This window comes from Moschus berezovskii, chromosome 22, assembly GCF_049115385.1.
Source record: "Moschus berezovskii isolate FMDL1 chromosome 22, NW_MosBer_1.0, whole genome shotgun sequence".
Taxonomy (NCBI): domain Eukaryota; kingdom Metazoa; phylum Chordata; class Mammalia; order Artiodactyla; family Moschidae; genus Moschus; species Moschus berezovskii.
The window spans coordinates 3,331,743-3,348,788 of NC_142481.1; the positions used below are offsets into that span (position 1 = coordinate 3,331,743).

Below are 17,046 nucleotides of genomic sequence, written 5' to 3' on the forward strand. Positions count from 1 at the left end.
GATTATCCCATTATTAGAAGTCTGGAGGCCGCTCAGCTCTCTCTCCCGGCCACCCCTGCCGGGTCACGTCCCTGGCTTCCCGTCAGGATCCACCAGTGCCCCCTCCCTCCTTGAGGCAAAAGAGCTGCTTTGGGAGGAGGGCAGAGGAGGGCAGCGGGGGCTCGGGCAGCCGGGTGAGTGGCGGCGAGTATTTGCGGAGCGCGGGTCGGTGCCAGGCACAGGGCCGGGTGTGGTGAGATAAGAGGCTGCAGGAGGCTGGGGACTTGGCCTTGGATGCTGAATTCCAAGCTGCCCTCCCGGGGTGCCGAGAGCAGAGGGCTGAAACTGCCACGGTGCTGGTGCCCGGGAGAGGTGGGTGAGCTCCGGGCAGGTGGTCGACCCTGTGGGCCTCAGAGCCCCTCCCTGGCTCAGCTCCCCGGCCTGTTTGGGACAAATCTCCAATCACTGTTCAGTCGCTCATTCGTGTCTGACTCTTTCGGACCCCATGGACTGTAGCCTGCCAGGCTCCTCTGTCCGTGGGATTCTCCAGGCAAGAATGCTGGAGTGGGATGCCATGCCCTCCTCTAGGGGATCTTCCCGACCCAGGGATCGAAACTGGGTATCCGGTACTGGCAGGCAGGTCCTTTATCACTGAGTCACTGAGCCACCAGGGAAGCCCAAGTCTCCAGTTACCCCTCGTCAAAAGCTCTCCTTGAGCACCGGGCTGAAGTCTCATCTCTCATCACACGCTGGCCAGAAGCCCTTGCTTCTCGCTCAGCATTGCTTCTTTCTCTGGTTTTGATTTTTTTATTGAAGTGTAGTTGATCTCCAGTGTTGAGTCAGTTTCAGATACCAGCAAACCGCTTCAGTTACACACGTGTGTGCATGCTCAGTCGCATCCGACTCTTTGCAACCCCATGGGCTGTAGCCCACCAGGCTCCTCTGTCCATGGGATTCTCCAGGCAAGAATACTGGAGTGGGTTGCCATTCTCTTCTCCAGGGGAGCTTCCCCAACCAGGGATCGAACCTGCGTTTCCTGTACTGACAGGCAGATTCTTCACCACTGAGCCACTGGGGAAGCCCAGTTACACACACACACACACAACACACACACTTTTCTGGGGAAGCACCAGTTACATACACACACAAACACATACACACACACACTTTCAGACTCTTCCTGGGGAAGCCCCAGTTACACACACACAGAGACACACATGCTTGCATACACACACCCTCTCAGATTCTTTTCCCATATAGGTTACTACAGGACACTGAGTTCCCTGTGCTTCTTTCCCTCGCTCTTGACAAAAGCTGGCATTCAAACACAGGTGAGCTTCTGTGAGATTCATAAGGTGGCATTGGACTGTAATACAGACTATTTATATGAGATAACGTGGTGTTTGTCGCTCAAAGTATAAAAGAAACAGCTGTGAATCCATTCGGGTTCAAATAAATGATACATGAATAAACAGAAGGGACAGAAGAATTCTCCCCCAAAACGTATCTGGATACAGCCCCCTCCAGAAGGCGGAGCTGCGCTCAGCAGTCTGTTTACAAAGAGCAGAGGTTGTGGGGGGGTCACTCCGCAGCGTGCAAACCTCCAGGTGAGCGGAGCATCCTCAGTGACGTCCAGGGCTACCCACGGCCAGGAGCCACGGGGCGCGTGGGGGTGGCCTCTCATCCAGGAATCACTCAGGACGGCCAGGGTCGTGCAAGACACAGGCAGCCTCAGGAGTGACCCCAGACCAGTGGAGTCTCAGGAGGCAGGACGGAAGGCCACACGGTGTCCTGGGGGTGAGGCAGGGGGATCCTGGGACAGAAAGGCAATAGGGAAAACGAGCGAAAGCTGAGGAAGGGCTTGCGTTTGGTTGATAAGTATTGGCGTCTTGGTTTTGGGTGTAAAGGACACGACAATATTCGGGAAACCTGGGACAGGGGTGCCCAACCACAGTACCATCATAGGAACTTCTCTGTATATTTAAAACGATTCCAGAAGGAAAAAAGTTATTTAAGAAGAATCTGTGCTATTCAGGTGTTTCTGTAAGCTCTCAAAGTTTATCGGATGGTAACATAACCTGCTGGAGAAGGAAATGGCAACCCACTCCAGTATTCTTGCCTGGAGAATCCCAGGGACAGAGGAGCCTGGTGGGCTGCTGTCTATGGGGCCACACAGAGTCAGACATGACTGAAGCAACTTAGCAGCAGCAGCAGCAGCCCCAACATAACCTGCATGCTTTTCAATGAATCTAAATTTTATCAAGGACAAGGAGGTTAGATAAATATTTGATATGTTGGTATGATATCCATGCTGAAGTGTTTAGCAGTGATGTGGACTCATGTTTGCAGATTGCTTTGAAATGCATTTTTAAAGGATAGGTGGATGGGGACCGTCTGTATTTCCCCTCAAGTTTTCTGTGAACCTAAGATGGCTTTAGATATTAAAATCTATTTATTTTTAAAAAGATGGATGGGGAGGTCCCTGGTGGTCTAGTGGTTAGGATTCTGTGCCTTCACTGCCATGACCTGGGTTCAATCCCTGGTTGGGGGACTGAGAGACTGCAACCCACGTGGCGCAGCCTAAATAAATAGATGCGTAAAATGCTAAAAGGGAAAGGGAAGTCAGGTCCTACCAGCCTCTTCACGAGTCCCTGCGAGGCGCTGTCTGCACTTCACTGGGGCAGAGAGCAGACTCCTGTGAGTTGCTGCTGGATCTGGTCCCGTCCGCTCGCTCATCTCCTCTCCCGTCTCTGCCTCCGCTCAGGCCGGCCTCTCTGCTCCCTGGACACACGGGTCACAGTGTCACCTCAGGACCTCTGCAGCTGCTCTGCCCTCCCCTGGGACACGTCCCCAGTTATCTTCGAGGCCCCCTCCTTCAGCTCCAGCTTCAGTTTGCACGGCCTGGAGTTTCCACCGCACCCCCAGCTTGTCCCACGTCTCCCCGCTCCACAGCATCATCCCCTTCGAAGATGCTTTGTCCCCTCCCTGATCACTGCGTTTTCATGTCTGTCTCCTCCCACTGGGAAGGACGCCCCTCGTGGGGACGGCCTCGTGTCTGCTTCACTAGACACTGCGTGAGCTAGCACGGTGCCCAGCCCAGAGTGGGAGTTCAGTAAGTGTTTCGTTTCTTTGTTTTTTAGATTTCATTTTCTTTATTTACTTTTGGCTGCACTGGGTCTTCATTGCAGAGCGCGGGCTTCTCATCATGGTGGCTTCTCTTACTGTGGAGCGCGGGCTCTAGACCCATGGGCTTAGCTGCCCTGCAGCATGTGGGCTTTTCCAAGACCAGGGATTGGACCCACGTCCCCTGTGTTGCAAGGTGGATTCTCAACCCCCGGACCCCCAGGGAAGCCCAGTAAGTATTATTTTGAACTGATGCCCTAAATATATTTATGTGCATCCCCTACCAGAATGTGAGCTTGTTTGCTGGTCTCTAAACACAAGACGCTCCGTAGAGTTTAGCATGAATGAATAAATGAATGGGGTAAGGGTGAATCACAGGCTTTGGCGTGGTGGCAGCCTAGACGTCGACTGGTTCTGGAGGTGGGGAGAGGGGGTGCAGTCTTGTGGGGCTGAACCCTTACCTGTGGGATCTGATGTTATCTCCGGGTGGACTGAATTGAATTCTAGACGCCCCCGGCGGCTCCGCGGTGAAGAATCCACCTGCCAGTACAGGGGTTGCGAGTTTAGTCCTCGAATCAGGAAGATCCCCTGGAGGACGGATGGCAACCCATTCCAGTATTGTTGCCTGGAGAACAGAGGAGCCCGGTGGGCTACGGTCTATGGGGTCGCCAAAGAGTGAGACATGATGTAGTGACTTAATAACAAAAGTTTGATGATGAATTGATTGATGTGTGATCAAATGCCACAGACGTTTGATGACTGGGCATATCAGAGATGAAGTATTTCATGAATAGTGTTAGAGTAGAGTGGAGAAGAAAGACGGAAGAGTTTTCTCTGCACACCTACAATAGTCATATTTGTAGGGACAAGAAGTGAAAGGGTGGTTGTCAGGGGACGGGTGGAGGGGAATGGAGAGTTATCATTGCTTAATGGGCACAGAATTTCAGTGGGGGACAACGAAAAAGTTCCAGAGACTGAAGATGGTGATGGTTACATGACAATGGGAATGTCCTTAATGCCACTGAACTGCACACTTAAGGGGTAAAAAGGTGAATTTTATGTTCTGTTTTACTTCAATAGAAAAAGAGCTAGAAAGTGGGAGAAAAAAAAAAAGAGCACAGGCTTTGGGACCACAGTGCTCGGGGTCATATCGAGAACTGCTGCTTCCTGTCAGACCTTGAGCATGTCCGTTCACATCTCTGGATTTGAGTTTCCTTCTCAGGAAAATAGAGCTCCCTTGGGAAGCCCACATGTCTCACTGGTGGGACTGTAGGTGGAATAGTCTGGCAGTTTCTTGGAAAGCTCACCTTAAACTTCCCACACACCCTCACAATTCCGCTCCTGGGAATCTGCCCGAGAGAAATGGAGACACACGTCCACAGGAAGACTTGTGCACATGTGTTCACAGCAGCACTATTTTTCTAAGTTATGTATTTTTAATTTGAGGACAATTGCTTTACAGTACTGTGTTGGCTTCTGCCATGCATCAGCCTGACCCAGCCATAGGTATACACATGTCGCTGCCCCTGGAGGCTCCCTCCCACCTCCCACTCCTCTGGGTCGTCATAGCGCTTTGGGTCTGAGCTCCCTGTGTCACACAGCAAAGTTCCACTGGCTGTCTAACTTTCCACATGGCAATGTGTATATTTCAGTGCCGTTCTCTCAGTACTTCCCAGCCTCTCCTTCCCCCACTGTGTCCACAAGTCCATTCTCTATGTCTGCATCTTCATTGCATAGCAGCACTATTTGCAAGAGCCAAAGAATGGATCCAACCCAAAGGCCCATGAATGGATGGAATGGAATATTATTCAGCCGTGAAAGGAATGACATGCTAATACAATTTACAGCCTGGATGGACCTTGAGGACATCAAGTGAAAGAGACTGGATATGAGAGGCCACGTGTTGTGTGACCCACATCTGTGAAATGTCCAGAAAAGGCAGGTCTCTAGTGACAGAAAGTACATTCGTGTCTGCCTGGGATTAAGGGTGGAAGCCGGAAGTGCGTTTAATGAGCAGAAGAGATCTTTGCGAGGTGGGGGGAGGGTGGTGACGAAAATGTTCTAAAATTGGATTGTGGCAATACTTGCACGATCCTGTGAATTTACCAAAAATCATTGACCAGCACACTTAAGATGAGTGAATTCTGTGTAATGTAAGTGACACCTCAGCAAATCTGCTTAAGAAGAAAAAAACAGAGCGTATAGTGGAATCTCTCTAACGATGCTGTAGTGAGACTGTGAGCTAATTCACATGAATCTCCTTAGAGATGTAGGGCAAATACTCAAAAAGTGTGTTCTGTATTATTATGACCAAGTGTGACAAGATCACTCCAGGGAAAGACAGCATTCGACCCAGAGTTAAGATTCACGAACAGCCCTAACATGCTTTACGATAATATCAATCGCTTGGTTATTTTATAATTTCCTGGTTCTGGCCCACGTATGTGGGCCACAGTTTTCTCATCTGCAGAATGGGAGACATGGGCTCTGTCTCTAAGGCCCTTTTCTTGCCCTAAGTCCTCTATTTTGCTCTAGAAATGTTTCTATTCAGATGTAGTGTCTTGAAGTATGAGTAAGCATGTGGGCTGGGAGAGGGCAGCAGGCACACCTGTAGTGGGAGTGCCTTGGGGCTTGGAGACCAGGATGTGTGTGGGGGGCCTTGAAAGGTGGGTTGTGTGGCTGGGAGCTGATTGTGAAGGTCGTATGGGCCTGGTGCAGGGTTCAGGGTTCACGGTGTGGAACCAGTCCAGCCTGCGTCGGAATCCTGCATCCGCCATTGCCTACCTATGGGACTTTGGACAAGAGTCCTGCTCCGAGCGGTGTTAACTCCTCTGGAAAATGGTGAGGATGTTCCCTGTGGGAACTGGGATTCCCTGAAGTCATATCTATACCAATAAGAAAGCAACGGCAGCGAAAACTTGCCCCCAGGTGTCAAGCACGGTGTTCAACTCTTTCCACAAAGTGATTTTTTTAAAATTTCGGTCATGCCATGCAGCTTGTGGGGGTTTTAGTTCCTCCACCAGGGACTGAACCCAGGACCTTGGCAGTAGGAGTCCAGAGTCCTAACCACTGGGCCTTCAGGGAATTCCCCACAGTAACACGCTGATCCGAAGGGCTCAGTTCACGTTAGTGATCACGGAAGTAGGACAAATGCCTTCTTAGCATGAACCCTCAGTTTGCCTCTTCTATAAACGGGGCTGTGTAACCACCTCCTTCAAGGAGTTTTATTCATGAGATTGTGCTGAAATGGTGTCTGGCCCGCCTTTGGTATGTGGTAATAGGGAGCCACTGAAGGTTCCTGGGGAGGGAGGTGGATGGCCTGTAAGGAAAGGATACCCCAGCCCCCTTCCTCCCAGCACCCAAGGTTAAGTTATGGTTTCAGGTAGGATTGAGTGCACTGGAGAACAGGGCTTGTTTGGAAACTGTCATTATTTGTGCCAATACGTGAGTACCTCCCCAGCAGTCTGTAAGCTCCCCGAGGGCAGGTGTGCCTCTGGTCTTTGGCGCCAACATGCAGCCTGGGGTGTGGTGAACGCAGCACAAATGGAGACCTTCCTACGTGCCGGGCACCGTTCCAAGGGCTCGGCTACAACGTGTCTCGTTACGTCTGGGAATTCTGCAAAGCACCGAGTGGTCATCGTCTCCCTGGCCTGCCTCTCAGCCCAATCTTTGCAGCTTCCCTCCTGCCCGTTCTCTGCCAGGGTTTCATCGCACCGGGGAAGCAGACCCCTCCCTGAGCCTCGAGCCTCTGTCTGCTGCCCTGGAAAACAAGGATGATGTCACCCGTCCCTCGCCTGGCCTCCTAGGTGCGGAGATACCTAAGTAGTCAGGGCCACTGTCTGAACAGGGTGAGAAAGCCGCTGACGGGCACCCGGGCGGGGGCAGGGGTGACAGGATGTCTGCAGGAGGAAAGAGAGGGAGCTTAAGGAGGACTGGCCTGGAGACATCCCCCTCCACTGCTAGGACCTAAACAAATGGGCTAAACACACACACAGACCTCGAGGCTGTGCACACGATGACACTGCCCACCCCACCCATGATTCCTTGTGGTTTCTTAAACAGGGAGCAGCCACTCACACACACACACACACACACACCACAAACACACACTCAACACACACCACACACACACACCCAACACACACCACACACACACACACCACAAACACACACTCAACACACACCACACACACACACTCCACACACTCAACACACACACACACACTCAACACACACACACACCACACCCACACACACCACACACACACACACCACAAACACACACTCAACACACACACACACCACACACACACCACACACACACAACACACACACACCACACACACACTCAACACACACACACACCACACACACACTCAACACACACCACACACACTCAACACACACACACACTCAACACACACCACACACACACACCACACGCACACACACACGCACACACTCAACACACACACCACACACACAACACACACACTCAACACACACCACACACACACAACACACCACACACACACTCAACACACACACTCAACACACACCACACAGACACACCACACGCACACCACACACACTCAACACACACACACAACACACACACCACACACACACCACACACACTCAACACACACCACACACACACACACACACACCTGCTCCTTTGCCCCTGCTCTTCCCTCTTTCCACTGGTTCTTCATTCAGATGGAAAGGTCGGCGGTCATCTCCCCAGAGGCCCTGCCGACCGCTGCTCCACCTGCTGCAGTTCTCTTGGAACCCCTTGTCAGCGTCTGATGTTACGGTGCAGACTGGTTTACTACCTAGGGCAGCGAGGTTCTGGTGGAGCTTTCGGTGATGTGGAATGTTCTAGACTTGCGCTGTCCAGCCGGGTAGCTACCGGCCACAGGGGGGATACTAGGCACTTGAAACAGTGTGACTGAGGAGTGTTTAATCTTATTCCGTTTTAATTATTTTATCGTGAACGTATTATTCTCCGTTTCAGCGGGAGCGCCGCCTGGGGCCGGTGGCTACACCATGTTAGTGGTGCCGAGTGGCAGTTCCAGGTACCCGCAGAGTGGCTTTCCTCTTCTTGCGTCCCCAGGGCCTCACGCTGTGCCTGGGCAGTGTTCGGTGAATGAGTGAACGTAGGGGTCCCCGAAGACCCCCGGGGCAGAGGGCAGCTTGTCATCTGTCGCCCCTGGCTCTTCTCATGGGTGTCTTGCTTGGCTCACAGGCCTGTGTCCCCTGAAGGGGGGCTCTGCCTCCTTCCACTCTGAGCCAAGGCGCAGGGCCTGGCGGACGCTGCCCTGCTCCCCAGACCCCCCCACTGGCCTTCCCTGTACAGACAACCCCAGTCTCTCCAGTTCCACAAACTCACGTTTATTCACAGACGGACAAAGGGACAGGGACAGACCTGTGCTCACTGGGGACTGCCCCCCACCCCAGGATCCGGCAGTTCCAAAGAGGTGATGGTGTCCAGTGTGTGACACGGGGAGGCAGCCAGGCTGGGGGGTTCCCCTTCAGTCTCCATCTCTCTGGCCAGTGTCCTCCCCCTCGGCCTCGGCGTCCTGCCTTCAGACGTGGGGCGAGCAGCTTCTAACCAGCATCAGGGGCCTGGGGGTGGGCGATGGGGACAGAGGGGCGTCCAGCCCCCGCCCGGAGTGTTGAGGGCTGGCAGGGGAGGGTGGGTTCACAGAGGAGGCTCCTCTCCTTTCACTTCCCTCCTCCATGCTGCGAACCGGGGGCGGCTCCCACCGAGGGGCTGAGGGGCAGGTGCGGGTCAGGAGGCCAGGCCCCCAGGCCGCGCAGGTGAGCCTTGCTCTCAGTCTCCTCTTCCTCCATCTCGAAGGCCGAGTGGTCTTGGCTGTCGAAGCAGGAGGCGCTGAGGAAGACAGGGGGTGCCGCTGTCGCCGGCGACTGGGGCGGGGACCCCGGGGACGGAGGCTCTTCCTTGATGTGGGCGAGGGGCGGCGGGAGCCCGTCGGCCTCCTGGCCCGCGGGGGGCGGCGGGGCCCGCGGCGGCGAGGTCGGGGCCTGCAGCGCCTGCTGCGCGGCGGCGGCCCGCTCCAGCTCGGCGCGGTGGCAGCGCTGGTGGCGCAGCAGGCTGTAGGCGCGGGAGAAGCGGCGCGAGCAGTGCGGGCAGGGGTGCGGGGCCGGGCCCCCCGCGTGCACCTGCGCGTGGCGTGCCAGGTCGGCCAGCCGCTTGAACTCCCGCTGGCAGCGCACGCACTGGAAGGGCCGCGCGCCCGAATGGGTCACCCCGTGCTGCCGCAGGTGCGCCCGGCGCCGGAAGCCCTTGCCACACTCGGGGCACCAGAAGCGGGGCTCGCCGGCCGGGGCCCGGGCCGGGGCCGCCTCGCCTCCGTTCTGCCCGCCCGGCCCGCCCTCGGCCCCTTCGCCCCCCTCGGGCCCCCTCCCTGAAGTCCGGCCGCCCGCCGCCGCCGCCTCCTTGTCGTCCTTCTTGGCCGCCGCCGGCAGCGGGGCCAGCAGGCTGAGCGCGCCGTGGACGCGGCGGTGCTGGCGGAGGTAGGAGGCCAGGCGGAAGGCCAGGCCGCAGTCCGTGCACACGAAGGGGCGGTCGGTGGAGTGGACCAGCCGGTGGCGGGACAGCGACCAGGGCCTGGCGAAGGCCTTGAGGCAGATGGAGCACTGGTGGCGCTTGGGGCGCGGCGGGGGCCCCCCTTCGCCCTCCTGGTCGCCCTCGGGGCGCAGGCACGGGTGCGCTTTGAGCTCGCCCTTGGTGGCGAAGGCCTCCCGGCAGCGGAGACACAGCAGCGTCCAGTCGGCCTGCAGCAGGACCTGCTTCTCCTCTTGCCGCCCGGCCGCCAGCGCCAGCTCGGCCCTGAGCTCCGCCGCCCCGGCCTCGGCCTCGGCCCCCTCGGGCTCGCGGGACCCCGCGCTTGTGGCAGCCACTGGCGTGGCCGGCTCCCCCGCGGCCCATGGCTCGGGCCGTGCCGCTGCTGCCTCCTCCGCCGCCACGTCTTCCTCCTCGGCTCCCGCGCCGGGTGGCTGCTCGGCGGCCTTGTCCTGCGAGCCCCAGCCGGACTCGGCCGCCTCCTTGGCCGCCCTGTCGATGGCCAGCTCGACGCCGCCTCCTGCGTGCTCCTGGGCCAGGTGGCGCCGGAGCTGCGCGGGCTCGGGGAAGGTGCGCGGGCAGGCGGCGCAGCGTAGCGGGGGCTGCGGCCCGTGGCCGCGCAGGTGGCGGGAGAGGTGGGCTGGCCGGCGGAAGGCCTTGGGGCATAGGGGGCAGGCGTGGGGCCGCAGGCCCGAGTGGCTCAGCCGGTGCCGGGAGAGGTAGTAGGGGAAGCGGAAGAGGCGGCCACACGTGGGGCAGGGCAGGGGCGCCCGGGGGGCTCCGGCGCCCCCTCGGCCACGGCCTCGGCCTCTCCCACGGCCTCGGCCCCGGCCCCGGCCCCGGCCCCGGTGAGGTGGGCTGCCCTGGGCTGGTGGAGGGGGCTGCGGATCCATGCCTGTAAAGAGAAAGGGGAAAGACAGAGATATTGTCGCGGGGGCTGGGGGCTGGGGGCGGCCGGGGGGAGGCGGTGCGGAAATGCAGAGACAGCAATGGAGAGACAGAGAGGGTCAGAGGTTTAGCGGCAAGAGAGGGAGGGACAGACGGAGCAAAGGGGCCGGGGTGGGAGGCAGAGACCTGGAGAAGCAGGAAGATGGGACGGCGGGAGGCAGAAAGCAGGCGAGAGAGATGCGGACACCCAGCAGAGACAGAGAAGAAGAGAAAACAAAGAGATGCAGGCAGAGATGGGGCCAGCACACAGGCCAGCGGGACCGTGGCAGGACGGAGCGAGGGAGAGACAGGGAGACAGACAGAAGAAACGGGGGAAAGTCGGTGAAGCGCTTTTCCTCCGGGGGACCCGAAAGCGCGCCGGGAGGGGCTGGGACACAGTCCCCGGTGCCAGAGAGGAGGGGGTGGGAGGCAGAGTCCGGAGGCCCCGGAAATGGAGTGTGGGTGCCCGGGCGGCCAGAGGCTAGGAGAGGCCGGGAGAGGAGGGCTCGGAGTCCTGGGCCGGGAGGGGGCTCAGGGGCTCGGATTCCGGGGGCTGGGGGTGCGCGCGCGCTGAGGAGGAAATGCAGGGGACCCGCACCTAGACTTGTGTACCTGGGGTGAGGGGTGTGGATTCCGGGGTCCTCGGGGGTGGAGAGGGCTGGGGGAGGGGGCCGGGCGCCTGAGGCAAGGGAGAGGAGGGGGCTGGGGGCCCGGGCCTGGACGGCCCCCCGGGGAAGGCCGCGGGGGCTGGGTGGGGAGCCCCCGGCCCCCGAGGGGGGCCCGTCCCCACGCCGGGCCGAGCCCTCGGCCCCCCGCAGGCGTGATCAGCAGAATCGGGGCGGCGGGTCGCGGCTTCCGCGGCAGGGTTCTGAGCCCTGGGCCCGCGGCTCGGCCCCGCGGCCCGGAGCCCGGCCCTTACCTCCGCGCCCGCCGCCTCTCCGCTCCTTTCTTCCTTCCCCGCGGCCGGCCGAGCGCGGACGGCGGTGGCGGGGAGGCAGGGCCCCCGAGCGCGGTGGGGGCGGGGGCGGGGGAGGAGGCCGCCTCGGTGTCGCCGCCTAAGCCTTCCCCCCGGAAACCCGGCTCCGCGCCCGCGCCTGGAAGGGAAAAAGGCTGGGGAGGAGGCCGGAAGCGGGTGGACGCGGGGACCCAGGAGGCGGGGACGCAAGGCGGCTCGGACGCCTGGGTCCTCTGAGGGGAGGGGCCTGGGGGCCCGTCTTCTGCCTCCAGGAGGTCAGCCCCCACGTCTCACAGCACCCCCCCACACACCCCCATTCATTCCTTCAACACATGCACATTCATCAGGTCCTGTCTGCGCCAGGCACTGTGCGGGGCGAGGCGGCTGGCCGGGAAAGATGGTGAACGCGGCCCTGAGTGACACGCGACGGGAAGAGTCTCCGCAGTCGGGACGGGAACCTGGCTGCAGCCGTCACGCGGCTGCCTGAGAAGGCGACGTTCCCTCAGTGAGCCTCAGTCTCGCCCTCCGTGATGAAGCCCCCCGTGGCTATCCACTTGACGCTAAGAGACCAGTTATTCACTGTGCTACGTACATTCACTCCATCCGAATAAGAAACCAGTTACTCATGTGCTACGTCCATTCACTCCATCCGAAGCCACCGGTGTTTACTGAGCACCTACTTCGAGCTAGCTCTGTCCTTGGTGCTGGAGCTGAAGTAGCAAAAACAGAGGCAACTGGACCCAATGCACAGGGAGCTCCCGGTCTGACGGAGCAGGAGACAGTCACAGGCCCTCCTGCCCTCCTGGAGAGTGTGCTCCAAGGCAGGAAACAGGATGCCCTGGGATTACCGGAGCAGACTCGCCTCTGAGTGAGAGTGACCCCTGAGCGCTTCCTGGAGGCAACAGTGTTTCTGCTGAATCCTGCAGGATGAAAGACAAGAGTTAGAAATGGGAAGAGGGAGCAAATGGAAATAGGAAAGAAATATACCAGCGCTACTCAGAAACGTGCCAGGAGAGGTGTCTGTATCAGGTTAATTATTGAAGTATTGTGCCTTGCTTCAAAACAGGGGAAGTTAACTAAACGTCCCTCTGTCAGGGATTTGAGTGATAAATCTACCCAGCAGAATGCTGTGTGTTCATAAAAGAAAAAACAAAGAAGTTTGCTGTGTAAAAATATGGAAAGGTCCCAAGTGATAACAGAAAAAATTTTGGAAGATGGAGCACAGCCTGCCCCGTCTGCACGTATCAGCAGGCTGTGTCTTGGTGAACTGGGAGGAGAACAAAGAGTTCGCAACATTGTCTAACTCCCAGGACAGAAAGTGACTACACTCTCTCCTTTTGTACTTTTGGAACTTGAAACCATAGTGAAGTGTTCCATACTTCACAAAGTAAAGAGAAAAGAAACAAATGGGGATAATAAAAAATAAATGAAAATACAAACCCATTTGTTTCTCCTCCTGTTAGGAAGTGGGTAACATTACTCTCCCATTTCACAGAGCAGTAAACTGAGGTCCTGAGAGTTTCAAAGTGGTGGGTCTAAGTCTCTGTATCTCACAAAGAGATGAGAGGGGTGATAGTGGGTGAGGAGCATGATTATTAAAAGCACTTGGTTGATAATGCTGTATTTTAAGGATCAGAACTCTAAACACATCCATGGAAACAATAAGCACCAAATTTGGGGTAGGGTGACCTCTGAGAAGGGAGAGGCAGTCAGGGGAGGGGAGAGATCTATGGAGTCAGGAGTACCTTATGTTTTAAAACTAGTAGTCAATATATGAATGTGTGCGTGTGTATATTTTTATTTGTTAAAATACACATAACATAAAATTTACCACTTTAGAGACTTCCCTGGTGGTCCAGTGGTTAGGACTCTGGGCTTCCACTGCAGGGGTTGTGGGTTCGACACCTGGTTGGTGAACTAAGATCTCACATGCTTCGTGGTGCAGCCAAAAAAGAAAAGATAAAAATTTACCATTTTAGCCATTTTGAACTGTGTACAATTCAGTGATATTAAGAACATTCACAAAGTTGTACAATCAACTCCAGTGTCTAGTTCCAGGAGTTTTTCATCACCCTGGACAGAAACCCAGATTTATTAATCTGTCATTCCCCATTCCCTTCTCCCCTCAGCTCCTGGCAACCAATAATTGTCTTTCTGTCTCTATGGGCTTGTCTACTGTGGCTATTTCATATCAGTTGAGTCATCCAGTGTGTAGTGCTTTATGACTGGCTTCTTTCACTTACGATGTTTTCCAGGTTCATCCATGTGTAGCCTGTGTCAACACCTCATTCTTTTTATTTAATTATTTTTGGCCACACTGGGTCTTTGTTGTGGTCCATGGGCTTCCCACTGCAGCGGCTTCTCTTGTTGCGGAGCACAGGCTCTGGGCGTGCAGGCTTCAGTAGCTGCAGCACATGGGCTCTAGAGCACAGGCTCAATAGTTATGGTTCAAGGGCTTAGTTGCTCCATGGTATGTGGAATCTTCTCGGACCAGGGATTGAACATGTGTCCCTTGCATTGGCAGGCTGATTATTATCCATGCATCACCAGAAAAGCCCAGTGCTTCATTCTTTCTATGGCTGAGTGATATTCCATGTATGGGTTACTGTATTTTGTTTATCCATTCATTTGTTCATGAACCCTAGGTAGTTTCTACCTTTGGAGTGTTGTGAACAGTACAGTTACGAGCATTCGTTACTTGTAAAGTTTTTGTTTTAGTGGCTGTTTTCAATTATTTTGGGGACATACCTAGGTGTATGTGCTATTATTTTATTATATATATTTTAAAACCTTAAAGTATTTTTTCCTAAATAAACGAATTCAGGAATGAAGGTGAGGGGAAGCGGTTCAGAGGGATCAGCGTGCTGTCTGTGTGTGCAGGCGGCGGCGGCCGTGGGAATCCGTGCCTTGGGGGGACACGTGGGGCCTTGGATGGGGGCATGGCGAGAGCCGCACGAGCAACGACGTCCGGTCTCCCAGTCCAGGCTGAAGGCTGGACGCATTCCGAGTGTACTGAGGAGCCATTGAAAAGGTTTTAAGCTGGAGAGTCACATGATCCGATTAGTGTTTTAGAGAAATTCCTGTGGGACCCGCGCGGAGGCCCGGCCGGATGCAGGGGAGACGGAGGATCGGAGCAGGGAGGGGGCGGGGCCCAGGTCCAGGTGAGTGAGGAGGCCTGGGCGGGGCCGGCTTGGACTGTAGGCGGGGCCGGCGCGGGCTGGGGGCGGAGTCACCGGCCTGGGGGCGGGGCCTGGTGCTGATTGGCCCAGCGCTGCCCTTCTGGGTGCCACTCCCGCCGTCGCCTCCTTCTCATTGGCTTCCCTGCTTCGCGGCCCCGCCCCTCCCTGGAGTCCTGTCTCCAGCACCTGGAAACCACAATCACTTTGGCTCCTGTGCTGAACGCTGTCCCGGGGCTCTCACCTCTTCCTCCTCACCTTCCTCACTACACCCCCGCTCCCCGCCCTACCTGCCTGAGCCCTGGAGCCTCCCTTAACGGGTTGCAGCCTTTCTCCCTCTGCTCCATCCGCACCGCGTTCTTTGCTCGTTCACTCTCAGGGCCTTCGCACGCGCACTTTTCTGCCTGGAGTGCCCTTCTCCCAGGTTGTCGTGTCTGACGCTGTGACCCCGTGGACTGTAGTCCGCCAGGCTCCTCTGTCCGTGGGATTCTCCAGGCAAGAACACTGGAGTGGGTCGCCATTTCCTTCTCCAGGGGATCTTCCCCACCCAGGGATTGAACCCGTTTCTCCTGCACTGCAGGCGGATTCTTTACACCTGGGAAGCCCTTTCCTAGGTTACCATCATGTTTTCCTTACTGCCCTCGTCTCTTACAGATCTCATCAGAGACATCTGTCCCGTCCACCTTAGCTCAGATAGCCCTTTTGGGAATTCCCTGGCAGCCCAGTGGTTAGGACTCCGCGCCTCCATGTCAGAGGCATCGGTTCGACCCCTCATGGGGTAGCTGTGATCCCACAAGCCGCGCAGCGCAGCCAAATAAATAAATAAAAATTAAAAGAGTTCTCCTGTCACCATCTAGTCCTTGCTTGGCCCTAATTTTCAACATTGTACGTATCACAAATATTAGGCTGTGTGTCAGTTGCCCGCTGATTGCGTATTTCCCCTTACACTGGAATATAAACGCCCCGAGGGCGGGGGGTTTCTTTACCTGTTTGTTTACCTGCTTTACCGTAGTGAGTCGCACGTCGAGCAATATTTGTAGGTGAATAAAGAGTGCCACGGAGAAGGCAATGGCAAGCCACTCCAGTACTCTTGCCTAGAAAATCCCATGGACGGACTGTTGGGCTGCAGTCCATGGGGTCGCTACCAGTCAGACATGACTGAGCGACTTCACTTTCCCTTTTCACTTTCACACACTGGAGAAGGAAATGGCAACCCACTCCAGTGTTCTTGCTTGGAGAATCCCAGGGACGGGGGAGCCTGATGGGCTGCCGTCTATGGGGTCACACAGAGTCGAACACGACTGAAGTGACTTAGCAGCAGCAAAGAGTGCCGAGGGGCTTCCCAGGTGGCGCTAGTGGTAAAGAACCCACTTGCCAATGCAGGAGACGTTCAGAGATGCAAGCTCTATCCCTGGGTAGGGAAGATCCCCTGGAGGAGGGCATAGCAACCCACTTCAATATTCTTGCCTGGAAAATCCTTTGATCGAGGAATCTGGCTGGCTACAGTCCAGGGGGTCGCAAAGAGTGGGACACGACTGAAGCGACTTAGCGCGCGCACAAAGAGGGACGCAGGGTGAGGAGGACGCGGCTTCAGGTTTTGCAGTGGGGGAGCCCTGGAAGGGAAGACTGCCGTGGGGAGGGGGGAAATGCGGAGCGCAGGTGAGCGGGTCTGCGCGCGGGGGTCAGCGCCGCCCACAGAGGCGTGGGAGTCGCTGGCGTCTGGCTCCGGAACCGCTGAGATCGCCCCCAGGGTAAAACCCACCCCTTCAGCCTCTGAGCCTCAATTGAGCACATCGATAAAATGGGGTCTCCGTGTCACGAGTAGGGGACCAGGTCCAGGCCATCCCCTGGCACTGGGGAGCATTCGTTAAAGGGGGTGAGTCCCTTTCGCTACCGTCTCGGAAGAGAAAGGATTGGAGTGCAGGTGAGGTGGGAGGGAGGTCCTTATTCATCACCCTACTGCCAGGCGGGCGTCTCCATGACAACCCTGGCACGTTTCCAGACCTCGGCTCTGCAGGCCGAGCAGGTCTGCAAATGGGCGGGTCTTGTCCCTGGGGGCGGTACCTGTACCTGAGGAGGTGGGTCTTGTTTCTCCAACTCGGAGGAATATATATATATATATATATATATATATATATATTTACCCCAAATGGGTGGGTCTGCTTCCCCTTGCTGAGTAGTGGGGGTAGAGAGGAGAGGTTGAGCATTCCCAGGGGCCGACCTGCCACCTTTCCATGTGGGCACGTGTGTATCTAAAGGCAAAACGTCTTTCTTGAATGACAAAATCCCACTTGTTT

At 56.5% G+C, this 17,046-nt stretch overlaps 1 protein-coding gene across 2 annotated transcripts; it reads right to left on the reverse strand.

Annotated features, from left to right (window-relative positions):
- Nucleotides 1-8,480: 8,480 nt before the first annotated feature.
- ZNF579 (zinc finger protein 579) lies at nt 8,481-11,693 on the reverse strand. 2 transcript variants are annotated; one of them, XM_055410604.2, is made up of 2 exons: nt 11,538-11,693; nt 8,481-10,586 (listed from the first exon to the last, which is right to left on the reverse strand). In XM_055410604.2, the coding sequence occupies exon 2, from the start codon at nt 10,582-10,584 to the stop codon at nt 8,830-8,832; it is 1,755 nt and encodes a 584-aa protein (XP_055266579.1). In that variant the 5' UTR covers nt 10,585-10,586; nt 11,538-11,693; the 3' UTR covers nt 8,481-8,829. The 2 variants fall into 2 exon arrangements, with proteins under 2 accessions (XP_055266579.1, XP_055266580.1); XM_055410605.2 differs by having other exon boundaries at nt 11,231-11,653.
- Nucleotides 11,694-17,046: the final 5,353 nt, after the last annotated feature.

Bases quoted from the DNA above. Each gene is read 5' to 3' on its own strand.
- ZNF579 (XM_055410604.2), bottom strand. From the start codon at position 10,584: ATGGATCCGCAGCCCCCTCCACCAGCCCAGGGCAGCCCACCTCACCGG.